The sequence below is a fragment of the Crocodylus porosus genome, unplaced genomic scaffold (genome assembly GCF_001723895.1).
Source record: "Crocodylus porosus isolate Cpor-Errol unplaced genomic scaffold, CroPor_comp1, whole genome shotgun sequence".
Classification (NCBI taxonomy): domain Eukaryota; kingdom Metazoa; phylum Chordata; order Crocodylia; family Crocodylidae; genus Crocodylus; species Crocodylus porosus.
Genome location: NW_017728909.1, coordinates 6,455,613 through 6,476,516, shown reverse-complemented (window position 1 = coordinate 6,476,516; position 20,904 = coordinate 6,455,613). Strand labels below are relative to the sequence as shown.

At 43.4% G+C, this 20,904-nt stretch overlaps 1 protein-coding gene across 1 annotated transcript in view; it reads right to left on the bottom strand.

Annotated features, from left to right (window-relative positions):
- LOC109307664 (unconventional myosin-Vb-like) overlaps positions 1-20,904 on the bottom strand; it is a gene marked incomplete at its 5' end in the record, with an annotated part of 224,144 nt that overhangs the window by 45,125 nt on the left and 158,115 nt on the right. Inside the window, 3 exons of the mRNA XM_019531676.1 lie at positions 2,548-2,634; positions 6,973-7,070; positions 9,317-9,469. Coding sequence (XP_019387221.1) covers positions 2,548-2,634; positions 6,973-7,070; positions 9,317-9,469 — 338 coding nt within the window. The remainder of the gene's footprint in view (positions 1-2,547; positions 2,635-6,972; positions 7,071-9,316; positions 9,470-20,904) is intronic.

The window sequence follows — 20,904 nt, the reverse complement described above, 5'->3', positions numbered from 1 at the left end:
AAAAGCATATCAAGTCAAAGCTAGTATCTTATATGGCAGAGCAACGTTACTGTACATAATTGCCTTCCCGAAACGTAAGGACAGCAGCAAGTTAAATGCTCACCCTGTGTCTAAAGTGTCCTAAACATTATCCAAAGGGGTCACTTTGATGAGGATTGAAAACTGCAGTTAATTTAAAAAACTCTTCTGTGTAGACCAGTAGGCTCAGACAAGCTTAGGTAACTGGACAATGCATGTATTCTTAGGTGCAGTAGGAAAAAGGGAATAAACGTTTCTCTGTATCATACATTTTTTTTAAGTATGAAAAAGAAGGCTTTCATCTCTTTGGGCGGGTAGGTCCTAAAATATGACTACCACATCTTATTTTTTAAAACAAATATTAAACATGAGGGTGTTTCAGAAACTAACAGCAAAGTGGCTGCCCAAACTATGTGACAACGTGGGGAAACCACACGGCAAAGGGGAACATTGATGGCTGCATTGTCTAATGCACCAATTATTCACAACCATGCAGAAAAGTGATGTGGCCCTGTAAACGACTCTTGCACATAAAACTGTTTTATTTTGAAATTTCCAGTAGTTTTTGAAACACCTCACATATATAGTGAATGCATTTGAAGACTGTCAGTTGAAAGCGAGTTAAAACACTGGACACTTTGTGAAGCTGGAAAAGTGAGGTCTTGTCGAAGGGTGTCCATGAGAAGACAATTTTCCTACGACAACTCTAAGATCACTAACAGAGCCCGTAGAAGAATTTAACAGGACGGCATTTAAGGGCATCTACATACATGCTCGGGGGGGCACACGTGTGTAGATGTTCTTAAATTGCATCCTATTAATGCTTTAAGACTTTCTTGGGGGTGGGGGCAGGCACAGGTACTTTAATTAGGGAGGCCCGAGCGCCATTTTAATTAAAAGCACCCATAGCGTCATGTGTATTCAGCATCCTGCACTTCCAAATGGCAGCAGGGGCTCATGAACTAAAGCTCATTCAATGAGCTTTAGTTCAAGCGCCCCCACCACCATTTTGAAGCCCGGAGATGCTTAATAGATGCAAGGCAGAGGCTGCTGGAGTGCATTAGTTAGCATGCTCCAGCGGACTATTCATTGAGCTTGCTTTGACACATGCTAATTACCATGCATCAGAGCAGACATCCGGTATGTGAATAGGTGCCCTAAGGCCTTCTTTAGAGTTGTAACTGTGTTAACACTGTTTTGTACACAAAACGTAGAGCAGGGTGGCAACAGACTTTTAGAGAAGTGATGTAATTCTCTAATAAAGTCTGTAGCACACTTCCAAAATCCTGCTAAGTGCATACATTATTCTAGCAGTTTCTATGGGAATTTTTGTAAGGATGTGTTTATCTGGAGTTGAGCAGACCATTCATCTCCCTGTTTTAATGATTCTTTTTCTTCAAAACAGAGCATGAAACTCCATCCAAGTCCCAGAATGTTCCACGACATTTAAACAATGGGCAACGTGGTTCAGAAACATCACTGAACCTCTCTACTGGACCTCTTTCCGGCCTTTTCTTGATGAGACATGCAAGAGGTGAGTGAACTTTAAGGCAGTACACTTCTCCAAAAGGATGGGGGCAGACTTTCTTGCGAGTGTTCAACATCAGTTAACTGGCTTTTACAAAGGTTATTATTTATAACTCTTCTGTTCCACATAAAAGAGCTGATCACTATGCTGACATTATCACAAAACTGCAGAGCAATAAAGCAGACTGTATGCATTCTCAAAGCTATCTGCCCATGTCCTCTACAGGCCTGATTTATGGTTTAAACTTTTGGATTTACTAGGCCCTAAAAATCTCTCTTCTGAAGTTCAAAACCATATTACCTACAGCCTTTTAAAAAACCCCAAAAGCTTGATGTCTGGGTATGACGGCAAATGTATAATGACTGAAAAGTTTTATTGTCCCCATGTACACAGAATGAAACAAACATTTTTTTGGCTGCAATTACTACTATGGCAGGTGTCTGAAGCCTAGACGCAAAGCACTACGTACAGGCTTGTACATGTACATGCAGAGCTTTTCTACAATGCTGAGAACTAAAATCAGCTTGGACAAAAATCTATTATTGTTTCTTAATTCCTCTCTCTATACAGAAAAAAAAATCCAGGTTATCACAGAATAAAATGCTAGCAACTTTTCTTCCAAGAATGATATTTTTGGAGATTTTATTGTTCATCACTTCCTTCCTCCCCAATTCAATTTCATATTAGCTAAATTATTTCCCAATACCAGATTGAAAGTACCAAGTGAAACACTGAACTCAACAGACACACACACTCTATGGTGGGTTTATATTGCAACTTACGGCTTTACCATTAACTTTTTTTTCTAAGGAGATCCAAAGAACTAGTGATTTTTTTTTTTTAAATAAAATAAAGAAAATCCTCTTTTTGAAACAAGACAAGCTAATTATTAAATCCTATTTATAGTGAAGATTTCCATTTTGACCTTTCTTTTCCAACTGCCGAATTCACTTAATAGAAGCACATCAAACAGTCCAACACAAGCGTCGTCAGTACAGTACCTGGATGGGTAGCCAGCTGCACTGATGCGGATGGTTTCTAGCACACCGCAGGCTCTTAGCTGCTGAACTGCTCTCTTTGGATCAAATCTGTAATTACACATTAGAAAGTTGATAAGCAGAGTGCTTTCCTCCATTCAAGACAATAAATGAAAAGGATTCTAGCAGCAAAGCATCAGAAGGAACATGATAAAAATGTCCACACCGGTAACCTTTCCTGGACCTCTAGATTTTGGTTCTGCTAGTACACACAGCACGTGGCAAATGAAATATAGTGCCATTTACACGTGGAAATATGAATTTACTGTTTCCTAGAACTTCATGACCAGAAATCCTTTGGGAGAGTAGATTGACATCTGACCCATTTAAGATTGCTAATTGTTTTCAAAGAAAAAAGAGCTGAGTTGATGGTTAACAGATGATCAGACACTGAAGGGCAGGTCTTATCCATTTCTATTTTCTCTCAAACTTTCAGTGCAACCATTAGCTAGTCCTACCTTTTCATTTGATAACATCCACAAATGTTCCTCATCTTGAGAGGTGTATTGCTCTATCAGTCCATATCAGATCAGCACCAATAAAAGGAAAATTGACAGTATCGACAGTTTCTTTGGCTGGCATAGCTAATAAATGTCATTAATAAATGCTGTGTGCATGCACATGGCTAGGAATGCAGTCTGGCAGCTTGGAGAGCCACATCTGGCTGGTAAGTCTGGAGGGGTGGGGGAGAAGAAAAGGGTCCCAGCCGATATGACTGATTAAAAAATTGGCCATTAGTAAATCAGCCAAAAACATCTTTATCAAGTGCACCCCTACTCTTGTTTGCATATTTCTGAACTGATGTACTTTTACAGTGCAACAGAGTTTGCCATTAAGAATATTACCACTCAGTCAAGGGGCATTCAACAAAACAGAATAATCTGATATGCAACATTTCCATGAACCCTATCCTTCCTGTGGGTAAGCCAACACAGAAGTTATAGACAAAACTACTGAAGACAAACAGGACGAGCTGCTTTTCTGCACAGTCAAAAATCCCACTGATCTAAGCATCTTAATGTGCTACATTTTATAACAGTATCATACTTATTTATTTCTATAAAAGGACAAACACCACTTAGGGAAAGATAATGTTTGCTTGAACAGGAAAAAAAAACCCTGCACATCCCATATGTTCAGCACTATTTAAAATCTAAGATCAGAATAGTGATCACCTTCCATTTAACTAGCTTTGGAGACCAGCGACTTTAATGCTGGCATAGGCACCTAATCGTATATGCCATCCTGAGCACGCAAAGATCCCAGATTCCCCACTAACTGTCATCCAACACTTGATTTTAGTTGAGTTGCATTGGGGTAAACTGGTGCAGTGCAGTAGAGAAAGAGGCCTATAATGGAAATAACTGCCACATTTTGACCTAGGGAGGTACTCTAACACCACGATGATGAGCAACTTTATCAAATCATACAGAGACATGAAAAGATGCTTCTGTGGCACTGGCTGATTTCAGGCAGTAAGGAACAATACTCATGTTCTTATGCATATGTTCAGATTCTGAATGCCCCTAATGAAGGCAGATCAAGAATTCATGAATAATTTTTAAATAGATTCCACGGTGTGAAACTTGCATAAGCGATGTGCTGAAACTACTTTCTGCATTTTTAAAAACTCATCAGTTCTTGTGTCTGCAGCAAGCGATCCATTACAATACGAAGCACAAAAATGCAAGAAGGAACACGGAGACAGCTTGTCACTCGCACCAAGCAGGAATCCAACAGGGGTCAGTTTTAACAGTCATAATAAATAACAGTAACAGCGTTACATTGATGTAGCAGCTTTTATGCAGGAGGACCCCAAAGTAATTTGTGCTGAATCTAAAGGGACTTCTCTGTAGCCATCTCCTTTAAACAATAGCCACCTGCGGAAGAGGGGGAGCAGCAGGGAGCAGGGTGCATGGGGAAATAATCACTCTACCCCAGCAACACTTCTCAGCACAGAAAGAGATGAAGAACCTCTCCAGCTGAAACTGTATAGGAAATCTAGGGATGATAGGTTGCATCTGCTTTGGCCAAGGTGTTAATTCCCTTTTCTGCAGTTAAGTATTATGGTGCTCAGGATATCCAAGGTCGCTTGCATATGTGACAGTCACAATGTATATGTGACAAAGTCCTCCCGAATTATGGCTCATACAGTTCTGACTCGCCACTGCTCAACCTTTTTTTGAAGTGACTATACGGACAACACGTGTGTAAGCTGGCAGCAGCAAGGCTTGTGTGGATTAGGACTCCTGAATCTTCAGTTCCAGACAAATTAAGTAAAACCCAAGGAGGTTCAGGAAGGTATCAGAGATCAGCCTCTTGCAAGCAAATGGTGACAATAACAAGCCCAAGATGGTCACTTTTTGGCCACAGCATCAACCAGGTCAACCCAGAGTATCTGTCTGTTTCCCACTATTTTCAAGTTCTTGCAATAACACTATGATATATGCACCAAGTACACAGACACTGCCCTGAAAATGAGATTCACAGACAGTAGACCAGAAGAGTAATTCTTGGACCTATTTAGGGTTGACAGTTGTTTCTGAAAGCTTGACTTGACAACCTTACCCCTTTGTAGTTAAGAAGCATCATGTCAAACATTGAAGCCATTCTGGCACCAAGTTTGAACAGACTAACAATTACAGGCAAGAACTAAGTCTCTTTTCTTGCCCACAATTTACAGTTGAGGTTTTGTACCTGTAGGCTAGGCTAGACTAGACAACAATTATTTAGACTAAGGGTATAGTGTAATAAAAGGGAATAATCAATTGTACTCTGAAATGGCTGGGCAGAATGAGAAGGGAGAGGGAAAACTAGACTTAAAACCTGAAGGTGAAAACATTAAGACTCAGTTAAAGCTAAAGGTGAAATCAGAACCAACGGGACCAATGCAGTCTTACGACTCCTTAGATGAAAACTTCAAAATATATCTATTCTCCTTCTGCTATCTAGATTTTGCAGACCCCTATGTGCACCTCACCTAAAACAAAATCAAATAAATACACTTTAAAATGCAAGATTTTTGGTTAATTTTTGCTGTATTATAGCTCAGCAAGACAGCACATACTTGAAACTTTTAGGTACCTGACTTGTAACTACAAAAATTATTCAAAAGCAGGTAAAATTACCTGATCAGAATTTGCAGACATGGGGACAGGTATGTAGTTTGCAATTACAAACTGACTGCCAGATTTAAAACTGTGTCTAAGTATCAGTTTGTTAAAAAAGTGGATGTATGGATTTGCAGATAACTTCATGAAATACAAACACTTTCTCTTGTCATGGGGATACTGCAGAAGACAACAAATTTATTCATAGTTCCTTTGTCTTGCTTGATCTTAACATCCTAGATCAAGCATGCCTTCTTCAATCATAGCCTATACTGGACACAAGATGCTTAAAAGCAATGAAGAACCCTCTGTATTAATGACAGAACCTCCATTAACTTAGAACAAAATAAATTCTTTCAAGAGGTAGTACAAGACTGCCAATTAATTCTGTATAATCATTTGAACATCATACTTACAGTACATACTACATTACTGCTAAGGGGGGTCAGGGAATGATTACAGAGAGTTTTCAAAACATGAGGTCAAATATTATTGTGTCATAGCCTTGCAATTATAGTAGAACATGCATGGGGCTGATTTATTAGCCAGTACTTAATGAATAAACTATCCACAAAGGCCCCAGCATTCTCATTAATATTCGACCAGAGGGAAGAAATATGAGAAACAAGGAGAATTCTCTTTCCTCCATTTGCTTCCACAGCTAGAGAAGATTTTACTGACAGGTCTCATTCTGCCATTGTAATTAGAGATGAAAGTTATATTAGGGAGCGGAGATCCATCTCTCAATCAATGAGGAAATTATCACTTACCTGAAATCATCCTGCAAACAAAATAGGCAATAGGAGTTTGGTGCAGTCCCTACCTTCCATCTCCCTCACTCTTGTAAGCACACCCTGCATTTTTAAAGCAAGTCACAAAATAATTTCCAAGCAACCAAATGCTCCAGTAACGTGCAGGAGTATAACCCCTCCCCAGCCTCCTGCCTCCCACCCCAAGAGAAGGATTCCAGCAAGCTAGCATGGATCTACCAGTTTCTGAACAGCCTCAGTGTCTATGGAAGTCACTGGGGCTGGAAGGAACTCATCACCTAAATACGTCACAGCACACATATTTCTAAAGTTTTATAAAAGGCCCTGTGGCTTTGAGATACAATATGAAAGCAGATACCTGGAGTTTTGTTTAAGGGCTGAGAGTCTCTAAAAGGAGACAGCAGCTAAAGATGGTGGCTTTTTCACAGAATGATGGGAAATTAGGGTTGTTAGAAAATTAGATGACCATAGGAGTCCACAGGAGTCCAACCCCTGAAAAGCACACTTACTTAAAGGGGAGTTTCTCATCGTTTGGCTTGATGCAGCGCACATAGTGTGGAGTGGTGGCATTCAGCGTTTCCATAAGCAAATGCAAGGAGTTACGGAACTGAAAGAGACAAAAGAGAGAGAGAGACCATCATCCTATGAGCCAGCCCCGCACACCAGATCCAGACCACAGGGCTTCTCACTGGCAGACAATCCACCTCCAGCAGCATGGCACTGGCTTGTCATTGCAGCTGCTGGAACCCCACACCTCTTCTCCTCCACCGCTGGTCTGAGTAGCCACAGCGAGTAAAGACACCAAATCTGGCAGCAGGCAAGGGGATGCTGGGATAAGGGGAAGTAGCATTCACTGTCTGGGTTCCAGAGCTGCCCCAATGCAGCAGCTCTGGCAGCCACGCTGACAACCGCATGGCGAGTGGTAATTTAACCCCTTGTGGGCCACATCTGGCCAGTGGGGCTATCAGTGGGACAGCCCAGCTCCAAATCAAAGACCCGCCCCCCTCCCAAATAGATGTAAGCAACAAACAGAAGCCTGGATCAGCCTGTGGAGCTGAAACGCAATATGCTGCTTCATCAGCCCAGCTGGTACTGTATTACTTTGTGCTCTACACAATACATGGATGGACTCGAGCAGCACAATGTGTTGCTGTAGTGTAATGCCAAGGGAATATTTTGCTCTGTTTCAGGCATCATCCTTTCAACCAGGAGATTCAAGCTGGGTCCCTCATATCAATCTTCAGTAGCTCTAGAGAAAGCTGAGAAGCATCCCTGAACCTTTTGAGACCGAATTCTTCGTCACCAGGATGCGTCCCAAACTGGCCACCGTCAGTGCTTTAATCCTTGCTAATCAATCACGACTACTGAAGTTGATCTGAATTTTTCCTGACCCCAAACTCTATGCTTCCGGGGTAGGGAATCCCAAATGCTGTACCCAGATTGCTCCTCGCACTCCAGTAAGCACGGCCATACTACTATAGTCCTCATCTTTCATTCTCAGTAAAATCTTCCCAATCTCTGCCTCAGATTTTAAATACAAAATGACATCTCCTTGATCATGACAATTCTCAGTTTGGACTCTTGTGCACCCTACCTCTCTGAGCTCACACCCATCTCTTCCCCCGCCTGCTCTTTTTCTGTTCCGTTTTCGCTTCTTCAGCATCACAGTCCCTTGACTCTGTTCTGCACTGCCCCACCTCAAACTCTTCTCATCTCTTCTGCCAGTTCCTGTTTCTCTCTATCAGTACACTTGAACCTCTGCTTTACCTGTGGCATGTTTCTGGTGTTTTGGGGCAACGTGCTTTGTAGCTGACTGTTGTTTGTACAGTTTTACAAAATAGGTTAGACAAGCACTTGTACGGGACCGTTTGGATAGGGATGTCGATGCCTGAAGCAGCGGGCTTGACTAAATGACCTTGTGAGGCCCCTTCCAGTGCTACTTTTCTAGATTCTAGCCATACTTTCTCTTCCAAGGCTGATCTGCTTAATAAAATATTTCATACTCCGATGTAGGAAATGCACGAAGTAAAAAGTATGTTGACACATCAAAATGCAACATCGTGACCACATCCACATGACCCAGCTTGGGTGCTGGAAACATAACAGCCAAATAAGTGAAATTCTCCATCTGGACTAGGATGAACAAATTTTTTTATAATATTTCCATGTCAGCTGCAGTCATATTATATTTTGTTATTCAGTTTACTACATTAACATGTGCACAGAAAATGAAGGGTTAAAAAGTGCCCAAACTGGCTACACCTAGGATAAAACCAGCATTAGTAGAGCCTTGAGAATGGCTTTGTTGGCACAGAGATGCTTGATGGCTCAAGAGACATCCAGAGGAAAATGTGCATGACAATGGGAAACCAGGCTGGAAAGAAGCAGCTTGGCAGCAGCCAGAAGAGCCAGGTGGAGGGCATCTCTGGGGGTGCTCAAGGCTGTGGGCTGGCTTGGGATGGAGGGACTGCTTACACCTTTTGGAAGGGACTTATGATGAGGCCTTTGCCCCAGAGATGGTTTGCTGCACTGTTTGCAACTGTGGGTTGTGCTGGGTCATCCAAAGAGGACAGGAAGTCCCTCTTCTCAGGACCGAAACTAGATGCTCGCTCCTGGGGTCAGGGCCACAGAAAGCCAGGGAGGGAGAGTGACTGAAAGGCCGGTGGTCTTGGGAGTGGGAAGGACACTTGTTCTCCAAGTCAAGCTTGGGCTGGCTTAATAGCTAAGGATGGATGTGGCTGCTCCATGTGTTGCGGGCACTGAGTTAGTTCTTTTTTAATGCTGCAGAAGAAACAGGCAGGAAAGCTGCCAAGTGAAACACAAGTCAGAATTCTAATTCAGGAAAGACTTTACCTGATGTCCCACGGTTTTCTTGTGCTCTTTATTGGCAGCTTTCACAGCTGGTCTGGCAGAACGAACACTGATTTTGGAGGAGGTTCCCTTTCCAACAGGAGGAGCAGGCATGGAATCTTTTTCATCATGAAATAAGTCTGCTACCATCGGATACTGAAAAGAAGGCAGGGAAACCATCAGCATCTATATCACCACTGTCACACAATTTACTGGAGGAACTGCACCGGGGCCATCCTAGAGTTAGACAATTTGCTGACATTCTCTATCCAATATCCTAGAACTGGACCCAAAAATCAGCAAAGAAGTAGTAATCAGAGGAACACCCAACGGAAGTTGCTATGGGTTTCTCCCACTGCATGCGGGATCTGTATGTGTGAATTAGGCGATGACCCTTTTTATACTAACAATTCATTATATGCGAGGTAAATTCACTCTTACGCGATCTGTATGGTGGAAACCTGCAGTCAGCTGCTTTGTGCAGTGCATTGTGGGAGTAATGAGCACCAAAATATCTCCTGTGTGGTTCTGTGCTCCTTGCTTATTGTCTGCGACGCGTGTTCCTGTAGTTGTCATCACCATTATGATAGTGCCCTGTGCTTGTGTGTACTGTCTGCTGTTGGAAAGTACCAATATTTTCTTGTAAAAGTAGTAGAAATGGGTCTGGGAGGGGGTGGGGAGGGTCAGTACAGTCCACGTCTGGGAACATATCCCTATTTGTTACATTGTAAAGTGGGCTCTCTTTATGTGAATTAGAGTTATGCACTGTTTTCCAGGAGCACATGTACAGCATAAAGCAAGGGAAACCTTAATGTTCAAAGACTAAACCTATGGGCAGGCAGTTTTAAAGCATCTTTCAAAGGATGACAGGAATGTGCTGCCTGCAAGCATGCATCAGCTTTTCTAGTTTAACTCTTACATCTGTCTGCTGCTATACTGTAGCAAGTTAACTGCAGTAACTTTAACATGAAATAAAAACTTAGGGTGACTTAGGAGCCAACAGATGTATCGGTGATTTTGGAATAGCCTATACAGGAAGACTATAACATGAAATGTATAAAAATAATATGAAATAATGCCAGTATAATTGTTAGGTTTGTCTATACCTTAAATAAGAAAAGCATCATAAGTATATGAACAATGTCCATAAAAGCTATTAGGTATTTATCATGTAGGCTGTGCAATTATGAAATGAGAGCTTTATACAAAAAAGTAAGCGTCTTCCAGAAGGAAGTTCTCTCTCAACAGCTGCAGCTTCTCAAACAGAAACACTATTCAAAGAACCGAGATCAATGAGAGAAGAACAATGCTTCAGTCCACATTACCAGCCTCAATTGCTTTCTTACACTGCAGCCACCTTGGAGACAAATCCCAGACATCAATATCCAAGTAATTCATCCAGCTCTGCATTGTATTGAACTTGCTCCACATTTTGTTCTCGGAGGGAATGGGAAATTTCTACTTCTGCTTAAAATGGTACAAGAACATCATGGACTATTATTCCCTTCTGTTTCCTCAAGACAGTCATTTAGCTCTCTGCAGCAAGAAACAGGGCCACAAATGCGCACAGACGCTGCGAGTGTCACACACCATACTGGCTGCCATTTCACTTACAAAAGACAAGCTTTTTGTTTGGAGATGGACGGTACTGTGTTTGTTCTGTGATTCAAAAGCCCATCTCGCAGTTCAGAATGAGCCGAGCAAGCTAGCATCACACCCACAATTTCCTCAGTTTTGCACTTGGGGCAGAAAATAAAAAAAGGCAGGCCAAAGCCACTGCTCTGCAAGGGCAAAGAGTGAAAGACTTAGAAAACCAGTTAAGATATATATATTTTTTAAAAGGGACAGCATCTTCAAATCTAGATGAGAAGAGACGTATCAGTACGGGGTAAAGCAAGGGTGCATGTCTGCCTGTTTCCCAGAGGTGTAAAAATTCCCACATGTCACTGAAGACAGTCATTGGCACTGCTATTCCCATACCCCTGAAGGATTGCGGAGCAAAGGGAGACGTGCAGAGTCTTGTGCTGCACATAACATGCCCATCAGAAGTAAGCTTAGGAAAAGGTGGCAGGCTGCACAATCCATGTGCTTTCTTGCAATGCCCCTCCACACATGCGCGCACACACTTGTGACAGCATGTTGGGACCCTTTAGAAACATGGTTTTAACCCTGGCTCAGTATTTTCTTTCAAGTTGCACAGGTAGGATCAGGGGAAGGATTAGAAACTCACCATCTGAGAGATGTCAAGAAAATAGTTTCTCTCAAGCCTCAAACCCTGGATCACAGGACTGTAAACCTTATGCTCATCTAATTTAGTATTTCCTCTTTCTCCTTTATGCCTTAGACTATGGTAACTTATTTGGATTATCTTTAAAAAAAAAAAAAAAAAAAAAAATCTTTGCATCTTGTTTTCCATGATTCACACCATGTTGGTCAGACTGGCAGGATCCTCTTAACCTATAGTCCTTGGCGCCGAACAACCACTCCTGAGGAGCAATGTGGACCAGTCCTCCCTTCTTCCCCTACAATGGAATACAATGATTCGTGGCTGCCATCCAGATTCTCCTGGATATCGCCTTACAGTCTACTATCACCGTCTGAATCCCACTAAGGACAGAGATCTGTTGTTATGATGTTACCAGTTTGCCCCACACTGGGGACTTGCCCTGTTCTTAGTGGTTTTTGTCATCTCTGCAGCCCTTATGCCCATAATAGTAAGACAAAAAAGGGTTGACATCTTTAGCTTAATGTCCCCTTTAGAAGGGTACAGACTCTTTAAAAAATATATAGTCTCTATATTTGGGTGGCAGGTGTTTCAAGCCAACCAATACAGATACGATCTAGAGCCTGGCTCAGTACTATAGAATGAAATTCTACGCACTCTTTTCAGGCCCTAAAATATCTTCTTAAATCACACAGGGGTCAGCATTTTGGTATAGAGTCATCCACTCAGAAGACAACCATGTCAGAGCAGGCACTCTGCAGATGAGGACAGTTAGTTAGGGAACACCAGAACTCAGGGGGCAGATCCTTGGTTGGTATAAAACTAAAGTTACAGGGAGAAAAGTTTGCCCCAGCTGAGGATCTGCTCCAAGATTGCTTTCAAATTGTAAGTGCCGCAAGGTAGAGACCGTCTTTCTCTGCGTCTTGTACAATGTGGAGCATGCTGGAGGAATTTATTCTTTAGGCATTTATAGCAAATTGAGGTTTTACATCTTTATAGCATGCCTTCCTGCTTTTAATACATGTTAAAGTCAGTTTCCTCTTCTTTTTTTTTCGTGCCTTCAAGCTCTCCCTGATTTGGTTGCACCTGACCCATAGTAGCAAAGCTAATTAACTTCATTTTAAGTCTTTAATGGCCTAGTTGACTGTAATAATTGCTTTCCAATTAGTACTGTGCAATTTTACTTGGATGGAAGCTCAGAATATAGATCCTGGATGTGGAAGTGGAGGCAACTGAGCCCTCATGAAGTTCAGTCGTAAGCACTCTTCCCCCCATGCTTATTACTTTACTGTTTTATAGATTTCACAGACATTAGGGCTGGAAGGGACCTCAGGAGATCCTTGAGTCTAGCCCCCTGCCCCAAGGGCAGGGAGTCAGCTAGGGTCCGTCAGGCTTCTGGCCTGCTTGACTAGGAAATCAGAGACCAGACATGCTGACACTGCTTATTTCAGTTATATGTTCTGAGGTAAGGAATCCTGTATGCCTTGTTTTGTCGTAATATATCACCCTGTGCACAGATGTTTTCTTTAAGTAAACTGTCTGCATGGCCGTGTGTAGTTTACTATTGTTTTGTTTCTCCAAGGTCATATTTTTTTCTCCCTCTGTCTTAAGTATAAATATGCTTGTAAACTTAGAGAGTTCGAGAAATCCTCTGAAACAGACAAGTGGGCGCTTCCCCTTGCTGTCTGGAATCCTCCCTGTGATCACAGTATAGCCCTAAATAAAGAAAAGCTGGCTCTGTCCATTCTGATTCAACCACAATGCGAAGCTGGATTTCTTCCACAGGTCAAAAAATCCCACAGATGAAATAGGAGCCCTAAATCGAAGCAGTGGGTTTTAAAAAACACCGCTTCAAATCAGGGCTGTTTTAACCCCCATGTCGTGCACCCCCCCCCGCTGATTTACCTGCCTTTCCAGCAGGTAGGGGAGGCCAAGCTGCCAGCAGGCAGAGTGGTCCCTGGGCTGCAGGGGGGTGGGGTGCGCTGGTGCTTCCCTCCATGGCAGCAGCAGCCTCCCCCAGGCGGTAACCACCCACAGGCACCTGGCTCAGGTGGTCCTGGGGGGCACTGCAGCCACAGAGGGAAGCACTGGGCCCCCATGCAGCTCAGGCAGGCAGGCTCCAGGGAAGGAAGAAAAAAAAATCAGGCTCACCGCTTTTCTTGGGCAGAGCTGCTTTCCCGGGCTCCTGCCAGGCTGCCTGCAGGGCTTCCTGCAGAGCCGTGGAGCTGTATGGAGCCTGGTTATTTGCTCCGCGGCTGTAGGGGCAGAAAACGAAAACTCCCCGAAGGAGTTTTAGGTTGCTGTGCCCCAAGTCATTTAAGGCACATTATGCCACTGAATTTCCTACAGTGGCTGGAATTAATGCGCAATATGCCACCGAGGCATGCAAACACCAACACCATTAAAGCGGTACAAAAGCATTTAGCCTGCTATAACGTGTTGTGTACACACACACACCCCCTCTCATTTAGTCTACGCATCGCTAGTGCTTTCAGTACTTTGCTTCTAGTCATTTCTACACCCAAGTGAAGGTTTTTAGCTCACGTTGTTGTATACTACATGTAGCGTATGCATTTAAATCTCACACCACCAAAGCCTGTGGCCACTGGGCTGCCAACTGTACAAAGGACAGGGTCAATGAAAATCAGCACAATGTCCATTTTGCTCAGATTTGTACACCTCTCAGTTTCTAGTGGGCATAAGGAGTAACACTACCACCAAAAATACTGATTTTTTTTTTTTTGAGGCAAGTATGTGGCATAAAGTATTTATATGTTAGGGGCGTGCGAAACAGGCTGTATTTGATTCACATACAGATTTGGCCCGAATCAGGGACAGCAATTCAATTGGTTGATTTGGGTCATTGTCCCCAATTTGATTCGGCCAGATCCAAAGCTGAAGATGCAATGCTGATTCGGCTGTAGACACAGCTTTAAATGTTTTTTCTACATATCTTGAAGTACCAGGCACGGCTCGTGAATGCTGCGATGCTGGGGCACACAGAGCATCCCACAGGAGTGCAGGGGGGCCCTCCATGTGCTTGGCAGCAAACCTGGAAGTGGACCAGAAGTACTTCTGGGTTTGCCAGGGAGCACACTGGGGGGCCACCCCGCACTGCCCCAGCTCAGCAATCGGCTGTGGGGGGACCCCAGGTGCCCCTCCAGACCCAGGAGGCACCAGTCGCCAAGCTGGAGGCTGCGGGAGCCCGCCTGCATGCTCCCTGGTGGACCTGGAAGTGCTTCTGATCCATTTCTGGGTCTGCTGCCAAGCGCACTGGGGAGTCCCCCCGCGCTCCTGTGGGATGTTCCACCCACCCCACCATTGCAGTGTTCACAAACCATCTGGTACCTTGAAATATGCAGAAAAAGCATTAAAAGTGGTGTCTAGGGCCAAATCACCGAAACTTTCCGAATCTCTCAGGATCAACTCGGAGGGATTCAATTAGATTCAGAGAGATTTTAAGGGTCTCCTGACTTGATTCAGATTCGGAGATTCGGCCACCGAATCAGGCCGAATCAAATCAGTAACTGAAGCTCTGCACAGCACTACAAAATATACCATTCGTGTACACCACATACAAACAATATACACTGAAAAATTCTCTTGGCCCCTCTCCCACAAAGCAAAATGAAAAGACCCAGACTGTCAGTGTAGTGCTTTACCTCAAGAAAAGCATTTCATTAGTGAGTCAATTCAAATAAAGAAAGGACTTTTTTGAATCATCAGCCAAATGCCCTGTTAAACCCCAATATGTTTCAAGATGTAATACATTTGGCTGCAAAGGAAAGCTGAAACATGACTCTCATCCACTAAAACAGGCTTCTGAAGTTTCTCATGGCAACTTTGATAGTTGTATACCCAAACCAGGAAATACCAAGATGTCTTGCAGAAAAACACGATTCCAGTGATCAGAGCTGACCCAAGCAGGGTGCAGGGCCTGGGTAAATCAGCCTGCACGAGACCCTGCCCCCGCCCTGATCCCACGCTCCCCAGATCCAAAAAAGGTACTGCAGCCATCAGCAGCGGGGGGGGGGCGGGGAGGAGGAGGAGGAAGGTGTCACTCCAATTCGCCCCCCCGGTAGGGACAGCCCTGCCAGCGAGTTTTAATTCAGCCAGATAGGCCTAGACTAGTAATAAAATTGAGAATTTGACATTTTTAGACCTTTTTCATGAGTTTCAAGCTTCACATATCTAAACTAGAACATCCCGTTTTTTGGCCCCTGGACCAGCCCCTCAATTTAAGTTTGACTATTTTTAATCTATTCCAGTCTACCCTATCAGAAGGGGGACTGCTCTTATTCCAGTCATAACTAAGGCAGATGGCAACACAACATCCTGCTCTCCCCAGTGATACAATGACGACCAGAGCCACCAGTCCCCTCTCCAGTAGATGAAGATGTGAAGAAAGGAAAAAGCAAGTGGAAACAGCCATGCCACCTGCATGAAGCAGGTAGGAGGGGAAAAGACTCCTTGAGGAAGTTTCTGGGAGACCTTCCAGCACAAAGTGTCTCCAATAGATACCAGAACAAAGATCCTATAACAAAGTTCAGCTTTTTAGTAAGTGAAAGGTGGAAGCACTATTGTTATGCAACTTGGATGGGATGAGACAGCTGGTGAAGAGTATTGTTCCTACTGGAGTATGATAGGAACAGCATAAAATTAGGGCCCATTGTAGGAATGATGTGAGATGGTATAAGTCACTGCCTAATTAGATCCTAAACAGTGTCTACATCTACAGCTGCATTAAGTCACAGTAAACTAATAAACTAAGCTGTAGGTTAGTATTTGTAAATACAAGTACCACCCTGAGGCCGAGTCTTTTAGTGTAGATGCTGACGGGGCTGGCTTGGGCATAAGGGTGTTTCAGTACAGAGACTGCCTGCTAGTTAGCCCTGCACTGGAGCACCCTTATGCCCTAGGCCTTTTGCAGCACATTAAGCTGGGTCTGAGTAGCCTCAGGCTGGCAGGCTGACTCTCCAGGCCACCTGCCAGCCAGGGCTGATTGGACCCAGCTCAATGAACTGCAGTTCTGGACATATGTGCAAATCCAGCCCCCAAGAGTAATAAATTCTGGTGCAATGTACCAAAGTTTATTGCTTCAAATTAACTGCGTGTGTAGACATGCCCAGTACACATGTGTAAAGTGGGTATGTATACATAGATATAAACTTACATTTTTGAGACCCTTATAGCACAGCAGCATGCTTTGTTTTTGCATAAGTTGAAGAGCCTCCGCTGAAAACAGGAATACGTTCCGTGGCATGCAAGTCACAACAGCTTAAATTCCCTTTTTACACATTTACCCATAGGTAATGTACACCTTATTATATCACCTCTGGGTTTGGTCCTATGAAATTAAAACTATGAAGAAAGAATTGGATGGGAGAAGGAGACCTTGGTAATAAATCCAACACCTCTGACTGTGTGATACTAAATGAGTGCATTGTAGATGGCAGAAGCATATCCACTGCTCAGCACTGCTCTGTAATAAGCCCTCCAGAATTAATTGCTGTTCACCTTCGTAACTGCAGTGCAATTCTGAGGGCTATAGGAAAATGAGAGAAAAACCTTTATCAGACACTGCCACCACTGCAGGGCTGCATACAGCAGCAAGCACAGCACATCTGAATAATTTATTGTGCGGCGTCAATTTCTTACCGATTACATGGAGTTTCTAATAAGCTCTAATCATACCCTATTTCAAGGTAAAAGACTGCATAAGCTTCCTAAGAACACAGAGCTTTTAATTTTGGGCATTACTAAAGCCCACCCTCATAGTCACTAGACCTGAAATCACTCCTGTGGACAAGAAAATAGCATGCCTTGGCATTTTCATATACATTTAAAAACCGCTGAACCCCACAGCAACACTGATAACACTCAATTTCCTGTTCTGACTTTATCTATGTTTTTAAAGTCAAACTCCTATGTAAAGCCATCCCAAGATGCACTTCCAACCATCCTCATGTTCTTACTGGCTTTTTTTGTTGTTTTAGAGGTTGCAGATATGCCTGCTAGTTGTTAACCCAAGGGAGAAATGCAAAAGAGGGCTCTTGGGAAATAAACTAGATTTGAATAGACCAGCTTCACAGGGAACAGGACATGGAACAGACTGCACAAAACAGATAACACTGTGTACATGGCAGGTTAATTTCAATTCATTGATAGGCTTTCAATGAACGAATAGCAAAAGCAAAAAACTCAGACAAAGGAACCTAAATAGGAACAGGCAACAGGGACAGCTGTTTACAACATTCAAAGGCAATTGAGGAGTTAACCGGTTTAGAAATGACCAACACTGTAAAAAGACCCTATGATCCCTGCTTTGCTACAAGAAACTGCACCAGCAATGAACACTGTTGCACATGCATGGTGTTGCTCTGTACATGTATTGCATGTGCCAGTGTTTGACTGACCCCAAGCATTTCTTTTCTAGGACAGCAATTAAGACCCAGATTTTAAAACGTTGTCTGCAGTTTCAAATCAATTTCTGGACTTGGTACATAGATGGTTACAGGCTGAAAGGGACCTTGTAGATCATCAGGTCCAGGCCCCCTGCAGTAGGCAGGAAAAGACAACTGGGGTCAAGTGACCCCAGGGAGGTGACTGTCCAGTCTCCTTTTGAAGACTTCCAGCGTAGGTGACTGTACCACCCCTGGAGGGAGTTTATTCCACAGTCTGGACACCCTGACTGTGAAGAAGTTTTTCTTGGAATTGAGCCTGAAGCGGCCTTCCAGGAGTTTGTATCCATTGCTCCTGGTCTTCCCCAGGGGTGCCGTGGTTCACCAAGTTCTTGATGTGCTCCCCTGATGTAGCAGGAAGCTGCTATCCAGTCCCCTCTCAGCCTTCTCTTCTGTAGGCTGAAGAGGCCCAAGTCTCTCAGCCTCTCCTCGTATGGCTCATCTTGCAAGTCCCTGATCATGCAGGTGGCTCTTCTCTGGACCGTTTCAAGTTTTTCCATGTCCTTGTTGAAATGTGGCACCCAGAACTGGATGCAGTACTCCAGCTGTGGTCTCACCAGTGCGGAGTACAGCAGGAGTATCACTTCCTTAGTTTTTCATGAGATGCAACAGTTGATGCATGCCAGCGTGTTGTTTGCCCAGCTAGGCACAGCAATCGCACTGCTGGCTCATGTTCACACGATGGTCCATCACTACCCCAGGCCCCTTTTGGCTGTGGGGCAAGTCAAATTGTTGCCACCAAACCTGTAGGTATGGCTGAACTAGAGTACTTAAACGATCAGCTGAAATACTAAATAAGACAGGTTTTTGGGTGGGTTTTTTTTTTTTTTAAGTTGGGAAAGAAAACAAATTAAAGTGTACACTGTAAAGATTAGACCAGTTTAAAAAGAATCTCCCTATGGCCCCCTAATTACTTTATTTTTGTTAAGAAAAGCAGCTAAAAAAAATATTACTTTTTCATTCTCACTCAAGCAAAGAATGAGTGAAGAATGAATTTATTTAAAGATCATACCAATTTTATACTACATTAAAACAGATGACGCTGTCACATACTAATAAACAAACAGAGAAGCAGAATTAGTTCTTAATTCAGGCCTCATCAGCAACTGTGACCTCCTGCCTCAGTTTACTTATCTGTAACAATCTGGCTTAATGCATTTAGAAGGAACTGATCTATCAGGTTTGAAACGGTTACAGATGGAAGTATTTAGATCTGATGTTTATCTAGTCCTTTCATTTTTTAATAAGAATTTGTACAGTCTTATTTTTTACCATTAACAATATTGTACGGAAGTCTTATTTGCCTTGCATAGTTTTGCTTTTTCAGCCCATATGACTGAGACTTTAGAAGTCCACCTAGCAGGTAAAAATGTAAAAATCATCTCTCAGCTTGGATAATTTCACAGATACAAATTAGAGCTTCTCCCTTGACTTGCAATGCATTTGCTAAGGATTAATTCATTATGGACACATTACTTAGCTGGTGAAGCTTGTAAACTCTAGAAGTATTTTTTTTTCTGTTTTAAAGAGACCTACCAGGTTTCTAGCCTCCAAAAGTAGCAGAGCCTGTAACCCTGAGGCTGAAAGGTCTTAAATCAAAGAATTTACTGTTCAAATTGAACTAGGGGTGACTACAACTGACCTTGTTGTCTATGGCAGTGGTGCTCAACCTTCGGACCCCACCGGCTAGATGAGTGGGGCAGGGCCAGCCTGTGGGCTGGACTGAGCCCCATGTGCCAGGATCAGGCCATAGGAGCCCGGTTTCCCATCCCTGCAAGCCGGGATTAGGCCTCAGAGGCTTGGCACTGCCCCCTCCTGCTCCCACATGTCAGGGTTGGCCTTGGAGGCCTGGCACTGCCCCCTACGACTCCAACACTGTCCTCTCCCTGTCCCCTGTATGTCAGGATCAGGTGCTAGTGTCCAGGACCACCTCCATCCACCTCCCATCCAGGCTGGAGTCAGGCACCCAATCCAGTTCTCAGGGCCCAGGGCTCCTTAGGCGTCCAGAAATTTGGCAGTGGGGGAGCGGGACCAACACTCTCCTACTGCCAAATTCCAGACCTGCAGGGAGCCCCACAGGTCGCATGGCCCAGCCTCTGGGTTGGATCTGGCTCATGGGCCAGGTCTTAAGCTCTACTGGTCTATGAGGTTTAGTGATAGACAGGAGAGAAAGCCACAAAGCAGGAATCCTGCAAACATGTATGCAATCAAGATAATATTTTGTAACTTTCAGGGGTATTGGCTGTAGCCACGGTGGTCTAAAGACATAGGCCATTTACTCAAAGAAACTTGTATGCCTTTGGTAAATGTTAACTTATGGTATGCAATATTAGCAAGCAACATGCACATCAAGCAGTTAATGTTAAAGGAGTTCTGTTAGCACGCTGAAATTCCTTGCCTGGGAATTGGCTTGATATTTCAACTTTTAAGTTATACTAGTACTCTATATTTTCTCTTTTGCACTTTTATTATTAGAGTCATTTATGTGCAAATTATAAGGAAGCAATAATAATGACATACTGCAGGACTGTAAAAGCTACACACATTTTCATGTATACTAGTTTTTATGGGCCAGGACTGCAGCAATATATGAGGTTAATTCTGGATCATAGATATTTTTGTTTTTTAGTCTCAGAGTCATTGGAGGCTGGACATGAAAGAAAATATGCAGTCCTAGGAAAGTAAGGACCATAGGAAGGAAGATGGAGAAGGAAAAAATGCTTTATGTCCATGTCCACTGCAGCCTCTTTGGAAATGAAATCACCCATACACAGATACAAATCCTCTACAACCTAAACTTAATAGGATGGGATTCGACACCGACAAGTGCAAAGTGATGCATCTGGGGAGGAACAACCAGCACCATACCTACAGGTTGGGGAACTCCCCTCTTGTCAGCACGGAGG